This window comes from Dendrobates tinctorius, unplaced genomic scaffold (assembly GCF_039654945.1).
Source record: "Dendrobates tinctorius isolate UK_male_01 unplaced genomic scaffold, ASM3965494v1 ptg000229l, whole genome shotgun sequence".
Taxonomy (NCBI): Eukaryota; Metazoa; Chordata; class Amphibia; order Anura; family Dendrobatidae; genus Dendrobates; species Dendrobates tinctorius.
The window spans coordinates 1,220,167-1,241,424 of record NW_027361896.1 but is presented as its reverse complement, the minus strand read 5'-3'; the positions used below and the strand labels follow the sequence as shown (position 1 = coordinate 1,241,424).

The 21,258-nt window shown below is 45.9% G+C and overlaps 1 protein-coding gene across 3 annotated transcripts in view; it reads right to left on the bottom strand.

Annotated features, from left to right (window-relative positions):
• The window catches only part of CCT5 (chaperonin containing TCP1 subunit 5), a 305,457-nt gene that overhangs the window by 162,733 nt on the left and 121,466 nt on the right, over positions 1-21,258 (bottom strand). For 2 of the 3 annotated variants that reach the window (XM_073555723.1, XM_073555721.1), the window contains exon 6: positions 17,436-17,585. The exons of the other annotated variant lie outside the window; for it this stretch is intronic. In XM_073555723.1, the coding sequence (XP_073411824.1) occupies positions 17,436-17,585 (150 nt within the window). The remainder of the gene's footprint in view (positions 1-17,435; positions 17,586-21,258) is intronic. 3 annotated transcript variants of the gene reach the window in all.

Genomic DNA, 21,258 nt, shown 5'->3' with positions numbered 1-21,258 from the left:
AGGGAACCCAGAAGGGACATGGCTTTCCTGAGGGACATGGTGGGGTTATTGCAAGCGTTCAGGACCTGATAGTGTAGGCGAACAAGCTTCTCCGGGGGCAGACGGCATTCCTGTTTCTCAGAATCTAGGATCAGGCCCAAGAATTGTTGGACTCTCACCGGCTGTAACCGAGACTTTTTAATGTTAAGCAGCCATCCTAACCCCTCTAGGGCAGACATTGCCCTTTGTAGCTGTTCCAAACAATGTTTTGCTGTTTTCCCTACGATTAGGAAGTCATCTAAGTAGGGGATCACAAGAATGTCTGATTCACATCGATGGGCCATAACCTCCGCTACTACTTTGGTAAACACACGGGGAGCGACTGCCACCCCAAAGGGGAGGGCCGCATATTGGAAATGTTGGACTGACCCATCCAGCTGAACCGCCACTCTGAGAAACCGCTGATGAGCTGCATGAATGGGAATATGGTAGTAAGTCCTTTAAATCTAACACCACCATAAAACAGTTTTGAAACAGCAATTTTATTGTTGATTTAATTGTCTCAATCTTAAACGGGCGTATGACCAGGAATTCGTTGAGGGATTTAAGATTTATTATAGTCCTAAAGGACCCGTCTGGTTTACGGACCAGGAACAGGGGGGAGTAAAACCCTTTCCCAGTTTCTCCCTCTGGGACCACCGTTAGGACCCTCTTGCGGCAGAGATCATGCACCTCGGCCTCCAGGGCAGCTTGTTCTGGTGTGGAAGACCTGAGCTGGGTGACCTTAAATCGATCTTGGGGAACCCGGGCGAATTCTAGGCGTAGACCCACAGCTATCACCCCCAGTATCCATTTGCTATTGGAAATCATGGACCAGGCTGGGTAGAAGGCAGCTAGTCTCCCCCCTACCGGAGCAACTAGTCATTGGGGCGGTTTTTTAGTGTCACGTGCTGGACCTTCTTGACGCCCCCCTCCTCCTTACATGAAACCTGTACCTCTCTTTTGTCATCCCATCTGCCCTGATCTCTGGACGGCCTTCTACGGAAATAGCCTTTCCTGGTAAAGGGACGTCTGTAAGAAGGATTCGGTAGACTGGGGAACTTCTTTTTATCATCCCCGGCTTTCTCTAAGAGTTCATCCAAGACTGGGCCAAACAGATATTCACCCTCACATGGAATGGAGCAGAGTCGTGATCTGGCCTGGATATCCCCCGGCCAGCATTTTAACCAAAGGGCCCTTCTAGCTGCGTTAGATAAACTCGCAGTTCTAGCTGCCATCCTCGCAGAGTCCGCTGAAGCATCAGCCAAAAAACCTGCCGCACTTTGGATCATTGGCAGCGTTTTCCGGATAGATGCTCTTGAGACTCCGTCCTTTAGTTGGGAATCCAATTGGTCTAGCCAGACCATCATGGATCTGGCCGTGCATGTGGCAGCTAACGCTGGTCTTAGAGCACCTGCTGACATCTCCCATGTTCCCTTCAAAAAAGAATCCGCTTTCTTATCTAGCGGGTCTTTTAAGGAGGCCATGTCGTCGAAGGGTATGGAGGATTTTTTGGAGGCTTTGGCTACTGCCGCGTCCAGCTTAGGGGCCTTATCCCATCTGTTTACCACTGGGTCGTCAAACGGGTACCTCCGCTTGAAGGCAGGAGGTAAGGAGCCCCTTTTTTCAGGTCTCTTCCATTCCCTATTAGGCTCTGGACCGTATCATTTAATGGAAAGGCCTTCCGCTTCCTGGGATCTAGATCCGAAGAAGACGAAGTGGAGGCCGGGGAATCTAAGGAGTCATCGATCTTTAGGGCGGTCGAGGACTCAACCTGAGAAACTAAATTCTCTTCCCCTAGAAGAATCCTTTTTAGATAGGGCCTTTATCTCTGTCCTGATTATGTCCCTCAGGCTTGTGGTGAAGTCCGGCGTTTCTTCCGCTACCTGTATGGACGGGGGAGAGTGTAAGGGCCTGTCAATCTACCCCTGGGCCAACGTCCGTTTGTCTCACGCATGGCTGACACAACTTTTTAGGGTGGCCGTCCGGCAAAGGGCAACTACAGAGAGCACATTCCCTGTGCTTCTGTTTTCCCGTAGCTTTCTTCCCCTGCGAAAGAAACATAAGGGAATACTGCATCAGGGTACATTCACGGAGATCTCTTACTCATGCAGATGAGGCAGGTACCGGATCACGGAGGGAGGCAGGAGGGTCCTTTAGCCTGGAGGAACTTCTGTGGCTTTGTTCGCCCGTCCGTTTCTTCTTCTGCTGGCCACTCGCATGCGGTTTCACTGTGGCCTCTTTCTGTGGGTGCTCCTGCACCTCGTCCAGCTGCTCTATGGGGGCTTCTGTCGTATCCATCGTTGGGCCTTCAGAAGCACCCCAGCAGCGTCACCTCCTGCCTTTTAAGGCCTCCTTGTCCGGGTCAGCAGGGTTCTGGCGCAGCACCTGCCACCCGGGACCCCCCCGCGACCTCCCCCCGCATGCTCCGGCCATCCCCCCTGCCCCGGGCACCGCCCAGTACCGCCGTGCACACGCGCCGCACGCATGAACCCGGCCGGCACCCGACTTCCTGTTTCGGCGTCCCCGGCCCCGCCCCCTCCACCGCGTCACTTCCGCTGCCGGTCTGAGGCCTGCGGGGAGCGCACAGAGGTAGCCGGCACGGCGCCACCGGCTCAGGCAAGGCCACAGCCCCCACGCGCGCCGACCTGCGCCCGCCGACCGGGCGCCACCGCCGGCCTGGAGAGGAAGAGAGACCGGACCACGGGGAGAGCGCACCAGGAGGGGCCCGGGACATACATACCTCCTGGTGCCGGCATTATGGAGGCGGCTGTCCACCGGACCCTTGGCTCCACCTGCTCTTACCACCGTCGTGGCGACCTACCCGGCCCCACCGTGGCGCTTCCAGGGACCCGAGCTTGACAGAGGTAGGAGACCCCCTCACTACCTGTTTCGGTCAGCCGGCCTGGGAATCCCTCGGCGACTCCATGATGGACGATCTGAAGGAAGTCCCATCCTCTAGGAACAGGAAACCAACTGATGCGTGGGAGAGGTGCCGCCCTTTTGTATCTGTAGGTTTCCTGTTACTGAAGGGCGGATCCCCTCTCTCAGGTGGTGATGGACGACCGATAAACTATGAATTAACACATGTGGAATTATATAATTAACAAAAAAGTGTGAAACAACTGAAAATACTGTATGTCTTATATTCTAGGTTCTTCAAAGTAGCCACCTTTTGCTTTGATTACCGCTTTGCAGACTCTTGGCATTCTCTTGATGAGCTTCAAGAGGTAGTCACCGGAAATTGTCTTCCAACAGTCTTGAAGGAATACCCAGAGATGCTTAGCACTTGTTGGCCCTTTTGCCTTCACTCTGTGGTCCAGCTCACCCCAAACCATCTCATCAAGAGAATGCCAAGAGTGTGCAAAGCAGTAATCAAAGTAAGAGGTGGCTGCTTTGAAGAACCTACCGTAGAATATAAGACATACAGTATTTTCAGTTGTTTCACTTTTTTTTTGCTAATTATATAATTCCACATGTGTTAATTCATAGTTTTGGTGCCTCCAGAGTGAGTCTACAATTTTCATAGTCATGAAAATAAAGAAAACTCTTTGAATGAGGTGTGCCCAAAATTTTGGTCTGTAGTGTGTGTGTGTGTGTGTGTGTGTGTGTGTGTGTGTGTGTGTGTGTGTGTGTGTGTGTGTGTGTGTGTACACATACACTGACTTATCGCAGCTAAGACAAAGCCTAGATCCTCAGGCTACATTCACATCATGGGCAAAGCCAGGATCAAACCTGGGGGGGCAGAGCCTCATACTGTTCTGCAGAACCTGACACTGCACACCTCAGCTGCTGCAGAACCTCATACTGCACACCCCTACATTTGAAATTAAAGCCTGCACCTTAAGAAGATGTGGTGATGAATGCAGTCTATTTATTCCAACTATCAATGATGATGTGTTACTGAAGACGAGCAATGCCGGTCTTGGGCGTCCTTTTGGGCAGCTATGAGGTGTACCTGACTGATGCTTAAAAAAAAAAAAAAAAAAAAAAAAAGGAGTGTTAGTCTGTGTACTACCCGGCTTTCATTCTTTTTGGTACAGATAAGATATGGATAGACAGATGTTGATAGCTGGATGGATAGAGAAGATTTCTAATCTGCTTTTGCTATTGAAAACTATCTATGAGCTCAAAAACCTTTCAGGTGATGCATTTTTTTAAAAAGCTAATCTGCTTTTGCAGCTGAAAAACATATCCTCAAAAAACGCAGGAAAAATGCTGTGTCTGAATGTAGCCTTAGATCAGGAATAGAACAGCCATTTATAGGATATTTCATAACTTTCCCAAATTCCTATGAAAAAATATTCAGCACATTCTGCACTGAACTACTGTACCCAATTTATTATATATTTTAGGAGTCAGACCACAGAAGTTTATAAACGCAGAGCCATGAAAATAAAAAAAATCTTTTTTTCCCCTCAAGAATGATTTTTAGCCCGCTTTTTTTTTTTTTTCCCAAGGGTAACAGGATAAATTGGACCTCAAAAGTTGTTGTCCAGTTTGTCCCGCGTACGCTGGTACCCCATATTTGGGGGGGGGACCACTGTTTGGGCGCACGGCAGGGCTCAGAAGGGAAGGAACGTCATTTGACTTTTTGAATGGAAAATTAGCGCCAATCGTTAGCGGACACCATGTCGTGTTTGGAGCCCCTGTGTTCCTAAACTTTGGAGCTCCCCCACAAATGACCCCATTTTGGAAATTAGAACCCCCCAAGGAGCTTATCTAGATGCATAGTAAGCACTTTGAACCCCCAGGTGCTTCACAGAAGTTTATAACACAGAGCCTTGAAAATAAAAAATCATTTTTTTTCCCCTCAAAAAATGATTTTTTAGCCCACTATTTTTTATTTTTAGAATGGCAACAGGAGAAATTGGACCCCTAAAGTTGTCCAGTTTGTCCCGAGTACGCTTGTACCCCATATGTGGGGAAAGGGGGGGAGAACCACTGTTTGGGCACACGTCGGGGCTCGGAAGGGAAGTAGTGACGTTTTGAAATGCCGACTTGATGGAATGGTCTGCGGGCGTCATGTTACGTTTGCAGAACCCCTGATGTGCCTAAACAGTAGAAACTCCCCACAAGTGACCCCATTTTGTAAACAAGACCCCCCAATGAACTTAGCTAGATGTGTGGTGAGCACTTTAAACCAGGGCTGTGGAGTCAGAGTTGTGGAGTCTGAGTCGGAGCTCATTTTGGTGGATAGCTGGATGGATAGAGCAGATTTCTAATCTGCTATTGAAAACATTATCTATGAGCTCAAAAACCTTTCAGGTGATGCGTTTTTTTAAAAAGCTGATCTGCTTTTGCAGCTGAAAAATGTATCCTCAAAAAAGCAGCAAAAACGCCATTTATAGGACATTTCATAACTTTCCCAAATTCCTATGAAAAAATATTCAGCACATTCTGCAATGAACTACTGTACCCAATTTATTATATTTTTTTTCAGCACCAGTCAGGTACACCTCATAGCTGCCAAACGGACGCCCAGGACAGGTATTGCTCATCTTCAGTAACACATCAACATCAATTGATAGTTGGAATTAGCTTAGTTACTCACCGATAACGGTGTTTCTCGGAACCCATGACAGCACCACGGAGAGAGGGGATCCGCCCTTCAGGGACAGGAACCTACAGATAAAAAGGGCGGTACCTCTCCTCCGCCTTCAGTTGGTTACAGAGCATCAGAGGGTCTCCAGGTTAGTTAGACAACAGAAATATATACACAACATTATAATACTGCTTACTTATCAAAGCACGTGCCTAAACGGAAACACTCTACTAACAGTAAAACGTGCTCACCATACTCGTGAAGGGGAGGGGAATAAGCGGGTGCTGTCATGGGTTCCGAGAAACACCGTTATCGGTGAGTAACTAAGCTATTCTCTCTCACCCATGACAGCACCACGGAGAGAATTTCAGAGATTGGTAGCTTAGGGAGGGATCACCGCCTGAAGGACCCTTCTCCCGAAGGTCAGGTCAGACGTAGAGGCTAGATCTAGGCGGTAGTGCTTGAAAAAGGTAGAAGGTGTTGACCAGGTGGCCGCCTTACAGATTTGTTCTATTGATACCTCAGATCTTTCAGCCCATGAGGTCGCCATTGCCCATGTGGAATGAGCTCTCAGCCCCTCTGGGATGGTATTTCCGCTGGATGAGTATGCTAGGGCGATCGCATCCCTTATCCACCTTGCCAGGGTACTCTTGGATGCTTTGAGCCCCTTCCGAGAACCCTGGAAACACACAAAGAGAGACCCTTCCTTCCTACACTTTTTGGTGGCCTCTAAGTATTGTACTAGGCACCTTTTAACATCTAAAGTATGGAATTTTTCTTCCCCTTTATTTTTTGGATTTGGGCAGAAGGAAGGAAGGACTACCTCCTGGGACCTGTGGAAATGTGATGACACTTTAGGCAAATAGGCTGGGTCAGGTTTTAAGATGACTCTATCATCTAAAATTTTTGTAAAAGGAGGCCCTGCTGACAAGGCTTGAATATCGCTCACTCTTCGGGCTGATGTTAGTGCCACCAGAAGCACAGTTTTGAGTGATAGAATCCTTAGGGTTGCCGAGTGAATGGGTTCAAATGGAGGGCCTGTCAGTGTTGAAAGTACAAGGTTCAGGTCCCATGAGGGTAATCTTTGACTGATTATTGGCCTAGATCTGGTTGCGGCTTTAATAAACCGTGCTACCCAGGGGTCACCTGCCACATCATGGTTATAGAGGGCGCCTAATGCCGCTATTTGTACTTTTAACGTGTTGACCGCCAGACCCTGTTCTAGGCCCTTTAGTAGGAATTCTAGGATTTTATCAATCTGAACCCCATCCTGAACCTTTGACCCAGAAGTGGATAGGAATTTTTTCCATGTTCTACTGTAAGCTCTCATCGTAACTGGTTTCCTACTTTTTTGTAGTGTAGTTATCAGGTTTTCTGAAAATCCCCTTTTCCTCATCAGTGCCCTCTCAAATTCCATGCTGTTAAATGGAGGTTTGGTGCCTGAGGATGTAGCACTGGGCCCTGCTATAGCAGGTCCGGGAGATCCGGTAGGATCCAAGGGTCGGTTACTGAGAGCATTCTTAGCCAGGAAAACCAGGTTCTTTTGGGCCAGAAGGGGGCTATACCTGTTCTTTTTTGCCTTCTTTTTTCCCTAATAAGGGAGAGGGATTGTATTACAACGGTGAACATTCACGAAGATCACTTACCCCAAAAAGGCGCGCGGCTGCAGGTACCGGTTCGGGAGTCAGGTCCTGTATAGGCTGATCTCCTGGTGCAGTCTTGCTCCTTGCTGCTGACGTACTACGCCGCGTGGAGTGACTGCTGGAACGGCCCTCCATGCTTCGTTCCTTCTGTCGGTGGTGGTGTTGGTGGTGCTGCTGCTGCTTCAGCTGCTGCCTGGCATGCTGCTCCTGTTGCTGGTCGCTATCCTCCATGATCAGGATCGCTTCCAGCCAGGAGCTTCTGCGCCTCACCACTTTAAAGTTACCGCCCCGTGACGTCACCGCTCTCCCCTGCACGCGCTGGACGGGGATCGCGCTCCTGCGCATGCGCCTGGTCCCGGGACCCGGAAGTCGTCTTCTCTACTTCCGGGGCAGCGGCCATCTTGGTACTCTCCGTACCATGGGGCTGCCCCCTTCCATCGGGCCCCGCAGAGCCCCGATCTCCTCTCCGGAGCGGCGACTCCGGCGCCTCCCCCCGCTCACTCGGCAGCCCGCATCGGCCCCGGCAGTGGCGGCTTCGGGCACCGCACCTGCCGCGACAGGGGCCTCCCCACTGCCGATCCCCGGACAGGCCGGCCCCGGCTCCAAACAGGTATGCCGTACTGTGGGTCCCTCCGTCAGGGACAGGAACCCAACTGAAGGCGGAGGAGATGTACCGCCCTTTTTATCTGTAGGTTCCTGTCCCTGAAGGGCGGATCCCCTCTCTCCATGGTGCTGTCATGGGTGAGAGAGAAAAATAGACTGCATTCACCAGATCTTCTTAAGGTGCAGGCTTTATTTTCAAGTGTAGGGGTGTGCAGTATGAGGCTCTGCAGCAGCTGAGGTGTGCAGTATGAAGCGTGCAGTATGAGCTTCTGCCAACGCGCTGTGCACGCTGGTTTCCAAGGTAAACAGCGGGTAACTAAGAGCCGCGCAGCTCTTACATACCCAATGTTTACATTGGAAACCAGCATCCAGTGTCGCTGATCTCTCGCTGCCACATGCAGTGATGCGTGCTGGCCAGCAGGAGACCAACGATCAAGAAACGGCCCATGGCGATGGAGCGCGATCAGTGATAACCGGCAGGGGGGGGCCGGTCGCTGATCCCAGTCACACACAGCAATGTCGCTGGCGAGATCGCTGTGGCATCACAAAATCAGCGATCTCGCTGGCGATATCTCTGTGTGTGACGGGGCCTTTGTAGATACGGCGAACCCTCAGGTAACCTTAAATGAAAGTCAATGGACACAGGTGGCTGAATTGAAGGAATTGCTTAATCACCCATTTACGGTGACTAAAAAATTACAAGCTGAGGATTTAACTCCTGGCATTTTCATAAGGGAGTGGAAGAACTTGATATTTTGACTGTCCCAAAGAGGAGGTTTAATTGCAGATGGCATTTCTGCTTCAATGAAATGGAGACATAGCTATTGGAAAATAAAATTTTTCTGGCAGCTGTTTATGTGGACCCAAGTCATCAAATACTGCTTGATGATCAACAGCTTACTAAAGGAAAAGAAGCTCTGACTGAGGTAGCAGTTAGGATGCATGGCCTACAGGAGGACTGCCAGGCGCAAAAGGACTTGGGTCCTGACAATGCTACTGCTGCCATATCTTCATCCTCATCAGATGAGGAGCTTGACTGACAAGTATTTGGATGACATGGAGCAGGCAAAGCGTTGCCACAAGGAAAAAGATTTCACTCCGTCTTTTACAGCAAGCAGATTGACCATATTTCAGCAAAATGTTTCACTTGCTCTCAAAGAAATAGAAAATTTCAACCGTTCATAAAAAAAAATGACTGTGCATGAGGCAATTCCTTTATACCCAGAAATTGTTAGAGATGTTGCCCATGTGGTTACGGCTTTGCCTCCAACCCAAGTTAGTGTAGAGAGGTTGTTCTCTGGCCTTAAAATTATTAGGTCAGATTTGAGGTCATCTATGAAGGAGGATCTGATGGAGGCAATTCTATTTCTTAGAACAAATTCATAGACTGCACAAATGTTATTTACTATGTTTTTGTTGAAAACTAGTTTTTGCCACTTACATGGTTTATTACACACATATATATTCGATATTACATAGAGTATTACATATTTACAATTTATTACAGTTGTGTTCTAAAGTTGTATTCCAATAAATATATTATGTTCCATCTAAATATCTCGATTATTGTATCATAAAAATGATTAAATGTCTGATGTTCACATTGTACTACAATAAATTTTTCACTTAAATATAAGCAATATGTGGGAGTCGGAGTAAGGGAAAATGAGGAGTCAGAGTCACAGGTTTGGCTTACCGACTCCACAGCCCAAACCCCCAAGAGATTCACAGAAGTTTATAACGCAGAGCCGTGAAAATATTTTCCTCAAAAAAATGATTTTTTAGCCTGCAATTTTCTATTTTCACAAGGGTAACAGGAGAAATTGGACCCCAAAATTGTACAGTTTGTCCCGAATACGCTGGTACCCCATATGTGGGTGTAAACCACTGTTTGGGCACACGTCGGGGCTCGGAATGGAGGGAGCACTGTTTGACTTTTTGAACGCAAAATTGGCTGGAATAAATGGTGGCGCCATGTCGCGTTTGGAGTCCCCGTGATGTACCTAAACAGTGGAACCCCCTCAATTCTAACTCCAACCCTAACCCCAACACAACCCTAACCCCAACACACCCCAACCACAAGCCCAACTCTAATCCCAACCCACCCCTAACCTTAAGGGTATGTGCACCCGCTGCGGACTTGGCCGCGCGGATTTTGTAAAATCCGCAGGTAAATCTGCAGGTCAAAAGACCTGCGGTTTTACCTGCGGATTGCTCTGCGGTTTTTCAACTCCTCAATGGAGGAGATGGCAAACCACAGCGGAATCCGCAGAAAGAATTGAGATGTCAATTCTTTCTGCGGTTTCAAAACCGCAGAAAAACCGCGCGGAAAAATCTGCACCGTCTGAACTGCGGTTTTTAATTCCCATAGGGAATAATGGTACTCTACACTGCAGCAAAAACTGCTGCGGATCCGCAGCGGCCAAATCCGCTGCGGAACCGCAGCAGAATCCACAGCGTGTGCACACACCCTAACCCTAATTCCAACCCTAACTCTAATTCCAACCGTATTTCTAACCCTAATGGAAAAATAAAAATATTTTCTTTATTTTATTATTTGTAACTGCCAATGGAGGTTATAAGGGGGGCGATGATTTACTTTTTTTTATTTTGATCACTGCGAGAGTTTATCACAGTGATCAAAATGAATGAATCTGTGGCGTTGCACATTCCAGCGGGCGCACTGCGCCCCCCATTTTCCAAGATGGTGGCGCCCATGTTACGGGATGGCGGGACACCGGGAGCCAGAGCAGGACATACTAGGACCCGGGAGGGGGGGGGAAGAAATCGGACTGCGGGGGGGGGGGGGGGGAGCAGATCATGACGGTAGCGGCCGATCGCTGCCGTCAGTCCGTGGCGGGGGCCGATCGCCCCCGCCAGCTGGGGGGGGGGGGGGGGGCAGATTAGTGTCTCCAGCCATGTCCGATGCTACTGCAGTATCGGCCATGGCTGGATTGTAATATTTCATTGATGAAATATTACCATCACTCTGATTGGCTGTTAAAAGTGAAACAACCAATCAGAGTGATGATAGCCACGTGGGGGATAAGCCACCCCCTGTGGTGAAGCACAAAGCCTCCTGTGTGTGTGGGTCAGGTGACCTTTCAGTGACACCGGTCATCCGACCCGCAGGAGGGCGATTTATATCATGACGCCTACATAGGCATCATGGGTCGTATTGGCACAGCTTTTCATAACACCTACGTAGGCGTCATGGGTCGGGAAGGGGTTAAGGAACTTATCTAGATGTGTGGTGAGCACTTTGACCCCCCAAGTGCTTGAGCTTATAAAGTAGAGCCGTGAAAATAAAAAATCCTTTTTTCCACAAAAATGATATTTTCACCCCCAAATTTTTATTTTCACAAGGGTAACAGGAGAAATTGGACCCCAAAAGTTGCTGCCCAATTTGTCCCGCATACGCTGGTATCCCATATGTGGGGGGAACCACTGTTTGGGCACACGTCGGGGCTCGGAAGGGAAGAAGGGAAGTAGTGACGTTTTGGAATTCAAACTTTGATGGAATGGACTGCGGGCATCATGTTCCGTTTGCAGAGCCGCTGATGGTTTAATTCAATTACTATGTCCAGGTATTATGAAGGTTATTTAACAGTCGGTTATAATGTTGATGTTACATTGGGTATAGCTTTTAATTACTCTATATTTATGATATCTCCCCCTTTATATATACCCATCACTTTCCAGGAATAGAAATAGGCAAATTTAAGAAAATTATTACTGCCCAGCTATTTTACATATGGGTGTTTCTAGAACAAAACCTGGAAATTGGTGAGCTGGCTACAATACATGCAGCATAATAGTTTTTGAAGGCTGACATGTCATTAGACAGGTATGCATTCTGTATATATATATATATATATATATATATATATATATATATATATATATATATATATATATATATATATAAAAAAAGAAAAGCCAAATGGAGACTGGAATTGGTAGCACCGGAGAAAACCAGGGTAAGGGGCATTTAGCCGGAGACATCGTGGCCACCCAAAAACGGGTAGAATTTTGGACCAGGAAGTCAAAAACGAACTAGGGGGGAAAAGGGGAAGAAGGTAATGTTGGGAAAGGCGAAGGATTCGGTTATGTGCCCGTTGCGATGTTTTCGGATATTCATGGTTTCTAGGCCAGGAAAAAGGAACCCTTGTTATGTCATGAGGACGAGTCCTGTTTACCAAAATATCAGTTTAAGGTGTTTCTGAAGTTTTGGAAGGAGCTTGCATTGAGCCGCACAGCTATTCCATTCCTTCCGCATCGGGGCTGCAACAGAAGCAGCGGTTGGAGGTTTAAGTTCGGAAATTGTAATAAGTATTGGGTGGGAGTCGCAACGGTACCGGTCCTACGTACGACCTCTCGGATGTGAGGGGGCTAATCTTTCGGGTAACTAAAAGATTTCACTAACTTATGTTTGTTTTATTACAGGGCAGGTTCCACTGCTAATCTGGATGCTAGGTCAATATTATGTTCATTGGGGAGCACTGCGAGCAGACAGACGAAATGGGTTTCGAAAGGAATGTGGTGTTAATCGGATTGGGTTTAGGGGTTTAACAGGGGGTTCGGGTAATTCACGAGTTTCATCGAGCTGTTCTTCGCCATAGAGCTCCAGATATTTTAGTTTTGCATGTGGGGGTAATGAGTTGGAAGTCTCTGGGAAGGGATTGGTTAGCGACATCAACAAAGATCGGAGGCAACTATGGGTGGGGTTCCCGAGCTTGAAAGTAGTGTGGTCCGACACTGTACCTATTCAAAGGCAGCTGGGGTGGACATGCCCGAATATGGGAGTGGTGTGGTCAAACATGGTACCTAGAAAAAATTGGCGGGGGGCGCGATCAGGGCAGAAGATTAACAAGGCCCATATTAAGGTCAACAAGGAGATATCCAAATTTGTGGTATGGAACAGGGAAGTGGAGGCAAGCCATGCTGGGTTGGATTCCACAGAAAAAGATTACTGATCGGCAGACGGGGTGCACTTGAACGCTCGGGGACGGATTTGTGGATCGGGAGGTATACGAATGGCCACAGCATTGCTAGTTGTTGGTGGGGTCTCAAGCACTTGAAAGGGGTCAAGATGCTCTTGGTGTGGCGTTGGTGGGTCCTCAAAGCTGGTAAAAATGATGGAATGGGGGATTCCTGCATTTCGGGGATCCCCTCCATAGGATGGTTAGGTGTTGGTGGTGGTCTGGTGAGACTTGGGTGATACCCGGCGAGGAAGTCGGGGTCACATTATGGGGGGGCACCCGACGGTGGAAGTCGGGTGCACGGTAAACATTATGGGGGCACCCAAAGATGGAAGTCGGGTGCGCTGCAGAGATGTGGGTACCTGACGATGGAAGTCGGTTACAGGTTAACATTGTGGAGGCAACCTCTTCCCTCGATTCATGGTGCTTCCGAGCAGGAAAAAAAAACACGGCTGAAGTAAGGCTGGGAGGAAAGGGGCAATGCCAACGAAACAATCACCAGACCAGGACAATGGTAGCTTCGAGGGCCCCACCAAGTGTCTTCAATTATTAATAAAATTGGCTGCTGTGGCCATTTATATCCAAAGACTAAGGTTACATTGTGACGTGTCCTTTATTCGGCAAGGGGAAGGTATGCTGGGAAAGGGGGGGGGGGGGGGCAGGTGTGTTGGGTGAGTCACGGGAGGTCGACCTGTCCAGGGTCATGATGGAATTGTTCAAATGCCTTCTTCTCTTAGTTCTGGAGGAAGAATCAGATTAATTTTCAAAAACTACAGACAAAACATTGTTGAAGATATTGAGGGATAAATAGAAAATGATACAGGTTTTGGTATATGGCGACAATGAAATTGTGCGTTTTTTCGCATTTTTGCCACACATGGAATTTATTCCCCCCACCTTCCAGTACATCACATAATAAAATGCAGTGTCATGTAAAAAATGTTGATAGAAAAGTTATCGCTCCTGGAAAAAGGAGAGGGTAAATCGAAAGCACAAACAAAGAAAATAGTCATGATGAGAAGGGGTTAAGGGCATTTATTGCACGGTTCGCTTCACTTGAGGAAGGCTCAAACCTATAACCTAAAATTTGAATATCTTGAGCATGGCAATTGCTTTTTTTAAGGTTGCAGTTGGACAACCATATAAATGGGACAGTGATCAGAACACAATACATGGTATGGCAGGCATCTGTCCAAACCGGAGCACAACTTTATGCATTTTTATGCAGCTATCACACTCTAGTCGGGGAGCCGGCGGCTAGTCCGTGCGGTGCAACACAATCTCGTTTCGATTTATACAATTGTCTGAATGTGCTTTAAATCTTAGCTTTATTAACCCCTTGCCTACATTGGACGCAATATTGCGTCCATGTGACCTGGGCCCTAAGTCCCATGTACGGAATATTACGTCATAGCGATCAGCGGCGCCCACGTGGTGAGCGCCGCTGATTGCGGCCGGGTGTCAGCTGATTATCACAGCTGACACCCGGCACAATGTGTCAGGGGCGGTCACCGACCGCCCCCGACACGTTAACCCCTTGCACACCGCGAACAAACACGATCGCGGTGTACCGGGGGTTAAAGGGAAGCATCGGCAGGGAGGGGGCTCCCTCCATGCTTCCCTGAGTCCCCCACAGCAGCGCAATGTGCAGCGCTGGTGCGGGGGTCTCTTTCCCTACAGATCCCCGGATACAAGATGGCGACGGGGACCTTCGGGCCGGGGCCTGTAGGGAGCCGACTTCCTCAGTGCCTGCAAAGCGCAGGCAAAGAGGAAGCCTGTGTAGTGCCTGTGACAGATCGCTGATCTGTCACAGTGATCTGTGATGTGACAGATCAGCGATATGTAACAGGACAGTGATGTCCCCCCTGGGACAACCTAATAAAGTTAAAAAAAAAAAAAAAAAAAAAAAATAAATCGCTAATTAGAAAAAAAAATATTCTCAAATAAATTCATTTTTTGGAAATAAAAAAAAAACCCAATAAAAGTACACATATTTGGTATCGCCGCGTCCGTAACGACCTGCCCTATAAAAAACTGTCCCATTAGTTAACCCCTTTAGCGAACCCCTTAAAATTTAAAAACGAAGCAAAAAATAATGATTTATTATCATACCGCCGAACAAAAAGTGCAATAACGCGCGATCAAAAAGACGCATATAAATATCCCTGGTACCGCTGAAAACGTCATCTTGTCCCGCAAAAACGAGCCGACACACAGCGTCATCAGCGAAAATTTTTTAAAAAAAGTTATAGCTCGCAGAATAAAGCGATGCAAAAATAATTATTTTTTATATAAAATAGTTTTCATTGCATAAAACCGCCAAAACATAAAACAGACAAATGAGGTATCGCTGTAACCGTGCCGACCCGAAGAATAAAACCGCTTTATCAATTTTACCGCACGCGGAACGGTGTAAACGCACCCCCCCAAAAGAAATTCATGAAACGCTGGTTTTTGTTCATTCTGCGTCCAAAAATCGGAATAAAAAGCGATCAAAAAGTGTCACGTGCCCGAAAATGGTACCAATAAAAACGTCAACTCGTCCCGCAAAAAATAAGACCTCACTTGACTCAGTGGGTCAAAATACGGAAAATTTATAGCTCTAAATATGTGGTGATGCAAAAACTATTTTTACAATAAAAAGCGTCTTTTAGCCTATGACAGCTGCCAAATATAAAAACCGCCATAAAACGTAAATCAAACCCCCCGTTATCACCCCCTTAGTTAGCGAAAATAAAATTAAAAGAAAATGTATTTATTTCCATTTTCCCATTAGGGTTAGGGCTAGGGCTGAGATTAGGGTTAGGGGTGTGTTGGGGTTAGGGTTGGAGTTAGAATTGGGGGTTTCCACTGTTTGGGCACATCAGGTGCTCTCCAAATGCAACATGGCGTCGGATCTCAATTCCGGCCAATTCTGCGTTGAAAAAGTCAAATGGTGGTCCTTCCCTTCCAACCTCTGCCATGCGCCCAAACAGTGTTTTACCCCCACATATGGGGTATCCGCCTACTCAGGACAAATTGCAAAACAATTTTTGGGGTCCAATTTCTCCTGTTACCCTTAGTAAAATAAAAAATTGGGGGGAAAAATATCATTTTTGTGGAAAAAAATGATTTTTTTATTTTCACGCCCGGGCGTTATAAACTTCTGTGAAGCACTTGTGGGTTCAAAGTTCTCACCACATATCTAGATAAGTTCCTTGGGGGGTCTAGTTTCCAAAATGGGGTCACTTGTGGGGGGGTTTCCACTGTTGAGGTACATCAGGGGCTCTCCAAATGAGACATGGCGTCTGATCTGAATTCCAGCCAATTTTGCATTGAAAAAGTCAAACAGTGCTCCTTCCCATCTGAGCTCTGCCATGCGCCGAAACAGTGCACCCACATATCAGGTATCAGCGTACTCAGGACAAATTGCACAATAACTTTTGCAGTCCAATTTCTCCTGTTACCATTGGTAATATAAAAAAAATTGAACCTGAAGTATTTTTTTTTGTGAAAAAAAGTTAAATGTTCATTTTTTTTTTTTTAAATATTCAAACAATTCCTGTGACGCACCTAAAGGGTTAATAAACTTCTTGAATGTGGTTTTGAGCACCTTAAGGGGTGCAGTTTTTAGAATGGTGTCACTTTTGGGTATTTTCTATCATATAGACCCCGCCAAGTGGCTTCAAATGTGATGCGGTCCGTAAAAATAAGATGGTGTTGCAAAAATGAGAAATCGCTGGTCAATTTTTAACCATTATAACTTCCTAACAAAAAAAAAAATTTTGGTTCCAAAATTATGCTGATGTAAAGTAATTATGTGGGAAATGTTACTTATCAAGTTTTTTGTGCGCTGTATCTCTGATTTAAGGGCATAAAAATTCAAAGTTGGAAAATTGCGAAATTTTAAAAATTTTCGCCAAATTTCCATTTTTTTCACAAATAAACGCAAGTTATTTGAATGAAATTTTACCACTAACATGAGGTACAATATGTCACGAGAAAACAATGTCAGAATCACCGGGATCCATGGAAGCGTTTCAGAGTTATTACCTCATAAAGGGACAGTGGTCAGAATTGTAAAAATTGGCCCGGGAGCTAACGTGCAAACCACCCTTGGTAGTGAAGGGGTTAAAGGAAGTGCTGCTTCATTTATGCTATTGCGCAGATGATTGTGCCATTTTGCTTGAAAACTTATTTTTCTTAAACAAAACTATGACTACATAAAACAAAAATATGCATATTATCCACCATGTCATGATACAGCGCAGTCGCCACTGCCGCCTGCCTGATGAATGTGATTTTTTTTTAATCATTCAGTATGTAAATAAGGGGCAGGCCACTGTAGGATCAGTGGCCTGTCATAAGCCATACAAATAAATATGTAAGCAGAGCAAATAAAAAGCGTCGCCCACAGATCGTCCCACAGTCTCCCCAGAGCGAGGTAATCTCATTAACTGCAAACTACAAATATTTTAATCAGTATAATTGTGTCAACCTGACTGTGTAGGTTATTGCGCACAATCCTCCTGACAGGTTCAATTTAACCATCAGCCCTCTCCAGTATTACAGATCAGCACCAATCAACTTAGTATGTAAGACACTGGAAAAAAAAAAAAATGCACAAAACACATCTAAACGGAGAACATAAAGGATTATACAAACCTGTTTAACCATTTCAAGGAATTTCTCTTTTTCATATTTCTGAAGAGACTTATAGTCATCAATTGATGTTACGTCAAGCTTATGCTTAGTTTTAGGTTTAGGTGGTTCAAATGGACATGTCAGAATGGCAATTTTAGCATCATTAACTTCCTAAAAAAAAAACAAAAAACAAGAAATGCTATTAGAGGGATTCGGTCATCAGAATTATAGCAGAGTCATATTATATACAGAAAAGGTAGAGCAATTCAAGTGTAATTTTTTTTTTTTTACCTTGGAAACTAGGTAGTGCACCTGGTGTAAGCAGTGAATTTGGCTATTACAAGAACACACGTCCTGGTTTCTGACTTGTGAAGCATGGGCATCAGCAGTGTACAAGAAGAGTATAATTAGCAAGTGCACAAATACTCCATCTAATGAAGATGCAAGAGGCATACCTGATGTTTAATCCCTTAATGACTGCCGATACACCCTTTAAAAGGGAACCTGTCAGCGGTACTGTGCAGAGTAACCTACAGATAGTATCAGGTCAGCGCCGTTATACTGACTAAAATGATACCTTGGTTGATGAAATCAGTCTTGTGGTTGTTTAATCTTTTCAGTTGAGTTAGTGATATGCCCATGTGGTGCTCCGATTAGATATTCATAATGCAGACTGCTGACAGATCACTGATCCCTCAGTGATCTTCCCCTTAGTTTACATATATCTATATCAGATCCAGGTTCTCTTGCCTTGTCCATGAAAAGCTTCTTCCAGTAGCCTAGTATCAGTGTGTCAAGAGTGGGAGAAGAGGGTTGCATTGATAATCCAACACAATGGGCAGCACTTTAAACACATTTTATAAGTTGTCATAAACTTGTAAATAACTCATGAAAGAATAAAGATATGTTAAAACCAAGCACACTATTGTTTTTCTTGTGAAAATCTCAATAAGTTTGATGTGTTAAATGACCCAATTTCCATTGAAAAAAATAAAGTTGGACCAAAATGGCAGACTTCAAAATGGCCACCAGCCATCTTAAAAAGTTTTCGTCTCCCACAATACTAATGTGCCACAAACAGGAAGTTGATATCACCAAATATTCCCATTTTATTTAGGTGTATCCATACAAATAGCCCACCCTGTATATATCTGTATCTCTCTATATGTGTCTATCTATCTATCCATCCATCTCTATCTATCTTTTTTTTTTTTTTTTTAATAATTTGTGTGCTCATTTGATCTAAAGCAGGGGCTTGTTGTGGGTAGTGGAGCGGTTCTTTGCATTCTTTGTATAAGAGCCTCGTCACTTCCCATTTGCCCAGGGACACGTAGAAGCGCACATTTGCGCGAAACGGCTGTCATCCTGACACAGTATCCATTGTTAACTCTCCTGCCTCTGCAATTTTAAGATGTCCCAATAAAGCATTGGAATTTTAGACGGTGAGTGCCATCTATTTTTTCTGCTTATGTGTGAAATGCAATATTGCGCCTGCAATCTAATTTCAGAAAAAATCTTGTGTTATATTCAAAATATTGCTTCTTCAGTTCCAAACTTTGCCATTTTTACAAACAGGACTTTTTGACTACAAGTGAGATATGGCTGCACTCGTTAGAAAGTTTGGGGTCTTACCTCATGCAAAGTGAAAACATTGGGGCTCAAGCAACATTTTAGAGGTAAAATATGTAATTTTTTTTTCCATTCCATTTGCAATCATTCCTGTGTAGCACCTGCAGGGTTATAAAAAAACTTCCCTGACAACAGTTTAACTGTTTGAGGGCTGCAGTTTTTAAAATGGTATCACATTTGTGGAGTTTCCATTGTATAGGTCGCTCAAAGTCAAGTTAAATCTATGTACGATCTCCCTAAGGGTATTTTCCCACAGTCAGTAACCAGCAGCGCTTTGGACACCGCACATATCCGCTCCATCCAGAGTGCTGCCGGCTTTTGAATGCAGGCGATTCCGCATGTGTTCATTCAACTATGCGGAATCATTGCGTTCTATACATTCCACTAATGATTTATCTTGCGGAGACTCGCGTCTCCGCAAGATAGACATGTTGCGGTCTGGAAAGACGCGCCACATGAGTGTCTATGCCGGGAAGCTGAAGGCATTTGTGCACGCATAGTGGATAAGGGATTTAATCAAATCCCATCCACTATGCTGTAACATCTGGCCGTTGCGGATGTACGCCGCGTCCAACCCGCTGCCTTTACTGACAGTGGGAACATACCCTTTACTTGTTTGACTTCCTGGGATCAAGTCACGCGGCTTTCTTTAGAGTTCCCAGAGGCCTTGGCACCAAGGGAAAAAAGACATAGATCATACATCTCCTAACCTGCTAATATAGGTCCAGTTTTCTCATTTGGCTTGCAGAATCTGCCTATGAACACTCCAGCTCCTTTAACAGAAACTTGACCTAATGTTTTCATTTTATAGCCTTTTCACAGCTTCGCTTTTACCTTATCTTAGGAAGTCCCTTACTAGATATGGGGGCTGTTTTCTTTTTGCAAACTTGTTCCCTTCTACTGCTAGTATCTTCCTGTATTCTTTTACTACCTCTTCTAACTCTTATGTCTGATTTTTCTATCTTCTAGTCTTACCCTCTTCCCCTCACTCCCCCCCCTCCCTTTTTTTTTTTCTCTTCAGGTGACCATTCTGACCAGGTCAGAACACAAACTGATCAAACCTGGCGTCTTCTGCTTCCATTTGACAGACTACATATTATTCATTGGTACATGATACATACTCGCGATTAGACTACTTAAATACAGTGATCTACACTCTTAGGCTACTTTCACACATCCGGTGTGGGGGGTCCGGCGGCGTGCGGCGAAAAGCCGGGCCGCCGGATCCGGCCTGCAGCGGTGACACCGGATGTTTATGCGGTGTCTGATACGGCTCGGACATGATTTAAAGGAGCCGCAGGAGGATCATATACACCGGTGGACGAGAGAGGCAGCCGCTGAGACAGCTGCTGAAAGGGAGGGGAGGGGAGAGAGGGGTGGAGAGAGAGACACATGTGGGGTTAACACTCAGTGTCCAGGCGAGAGAATCTCTCTCTTGCCGGGCACTTGTGGGGTTAACCCCACAGAGATCTCTCTCTCTCACCCAGACACTGAGTGTTAACCCCACAAGTGCCCGGCGAGAGAGATCTCGCACAAGTGTCCGGGCGAGAGAGAGATTTCTCTTGTGGGGTTAACATTCACAGAGTCCGGGCATGTGCTGTGGAAAAAGCCGGTCCGGTGCTGACAAAAAACGTTGCAGAGAACGTTTTTTGCAGATGCCGGACGGCTAATTTTTGCCGTGTCCGGCAATAACCGGACACGACGCATATCCATCCGGCACGATGCGGCGACCATGAAAGTTTATGGGACAAAACCGGATCCGGTTATTAAAAATTTTGCCGCATCGTGCTGGATTACAAAAACCGGATGTGTGAAAGAGGCCTTAGGCTGGTTTCACATTTGCATGTTTTTGCGCAGCGTTTGATCCACATATACTGTATATGCATGCGTCATGGTCCTGGTTCTGCCGTCGGTGCTGTTGGACTACTGCCTGTAATTTAAGTATTGGTGTCCATTTTTTGTGGGGCTACATTGTGTTTTGATCTTAACAAGTTTAATTTTTGTTATCCTTTTTCTGCAGTGTTTCACTTGACTGCTGCTTGATCTTTAACAAAGTCCTCAAGTGAAGAACTGACTGCTTCCCAGGGTGGACATGACACCGATAATGTAATCACATTTGCTATACTGATTGGTATGTATTGACTATTAATACTATACCAGTATTAAATCATGTAATTTCTTTACAGGTACCTTCCACTGATGAAGAGCAGTCGAG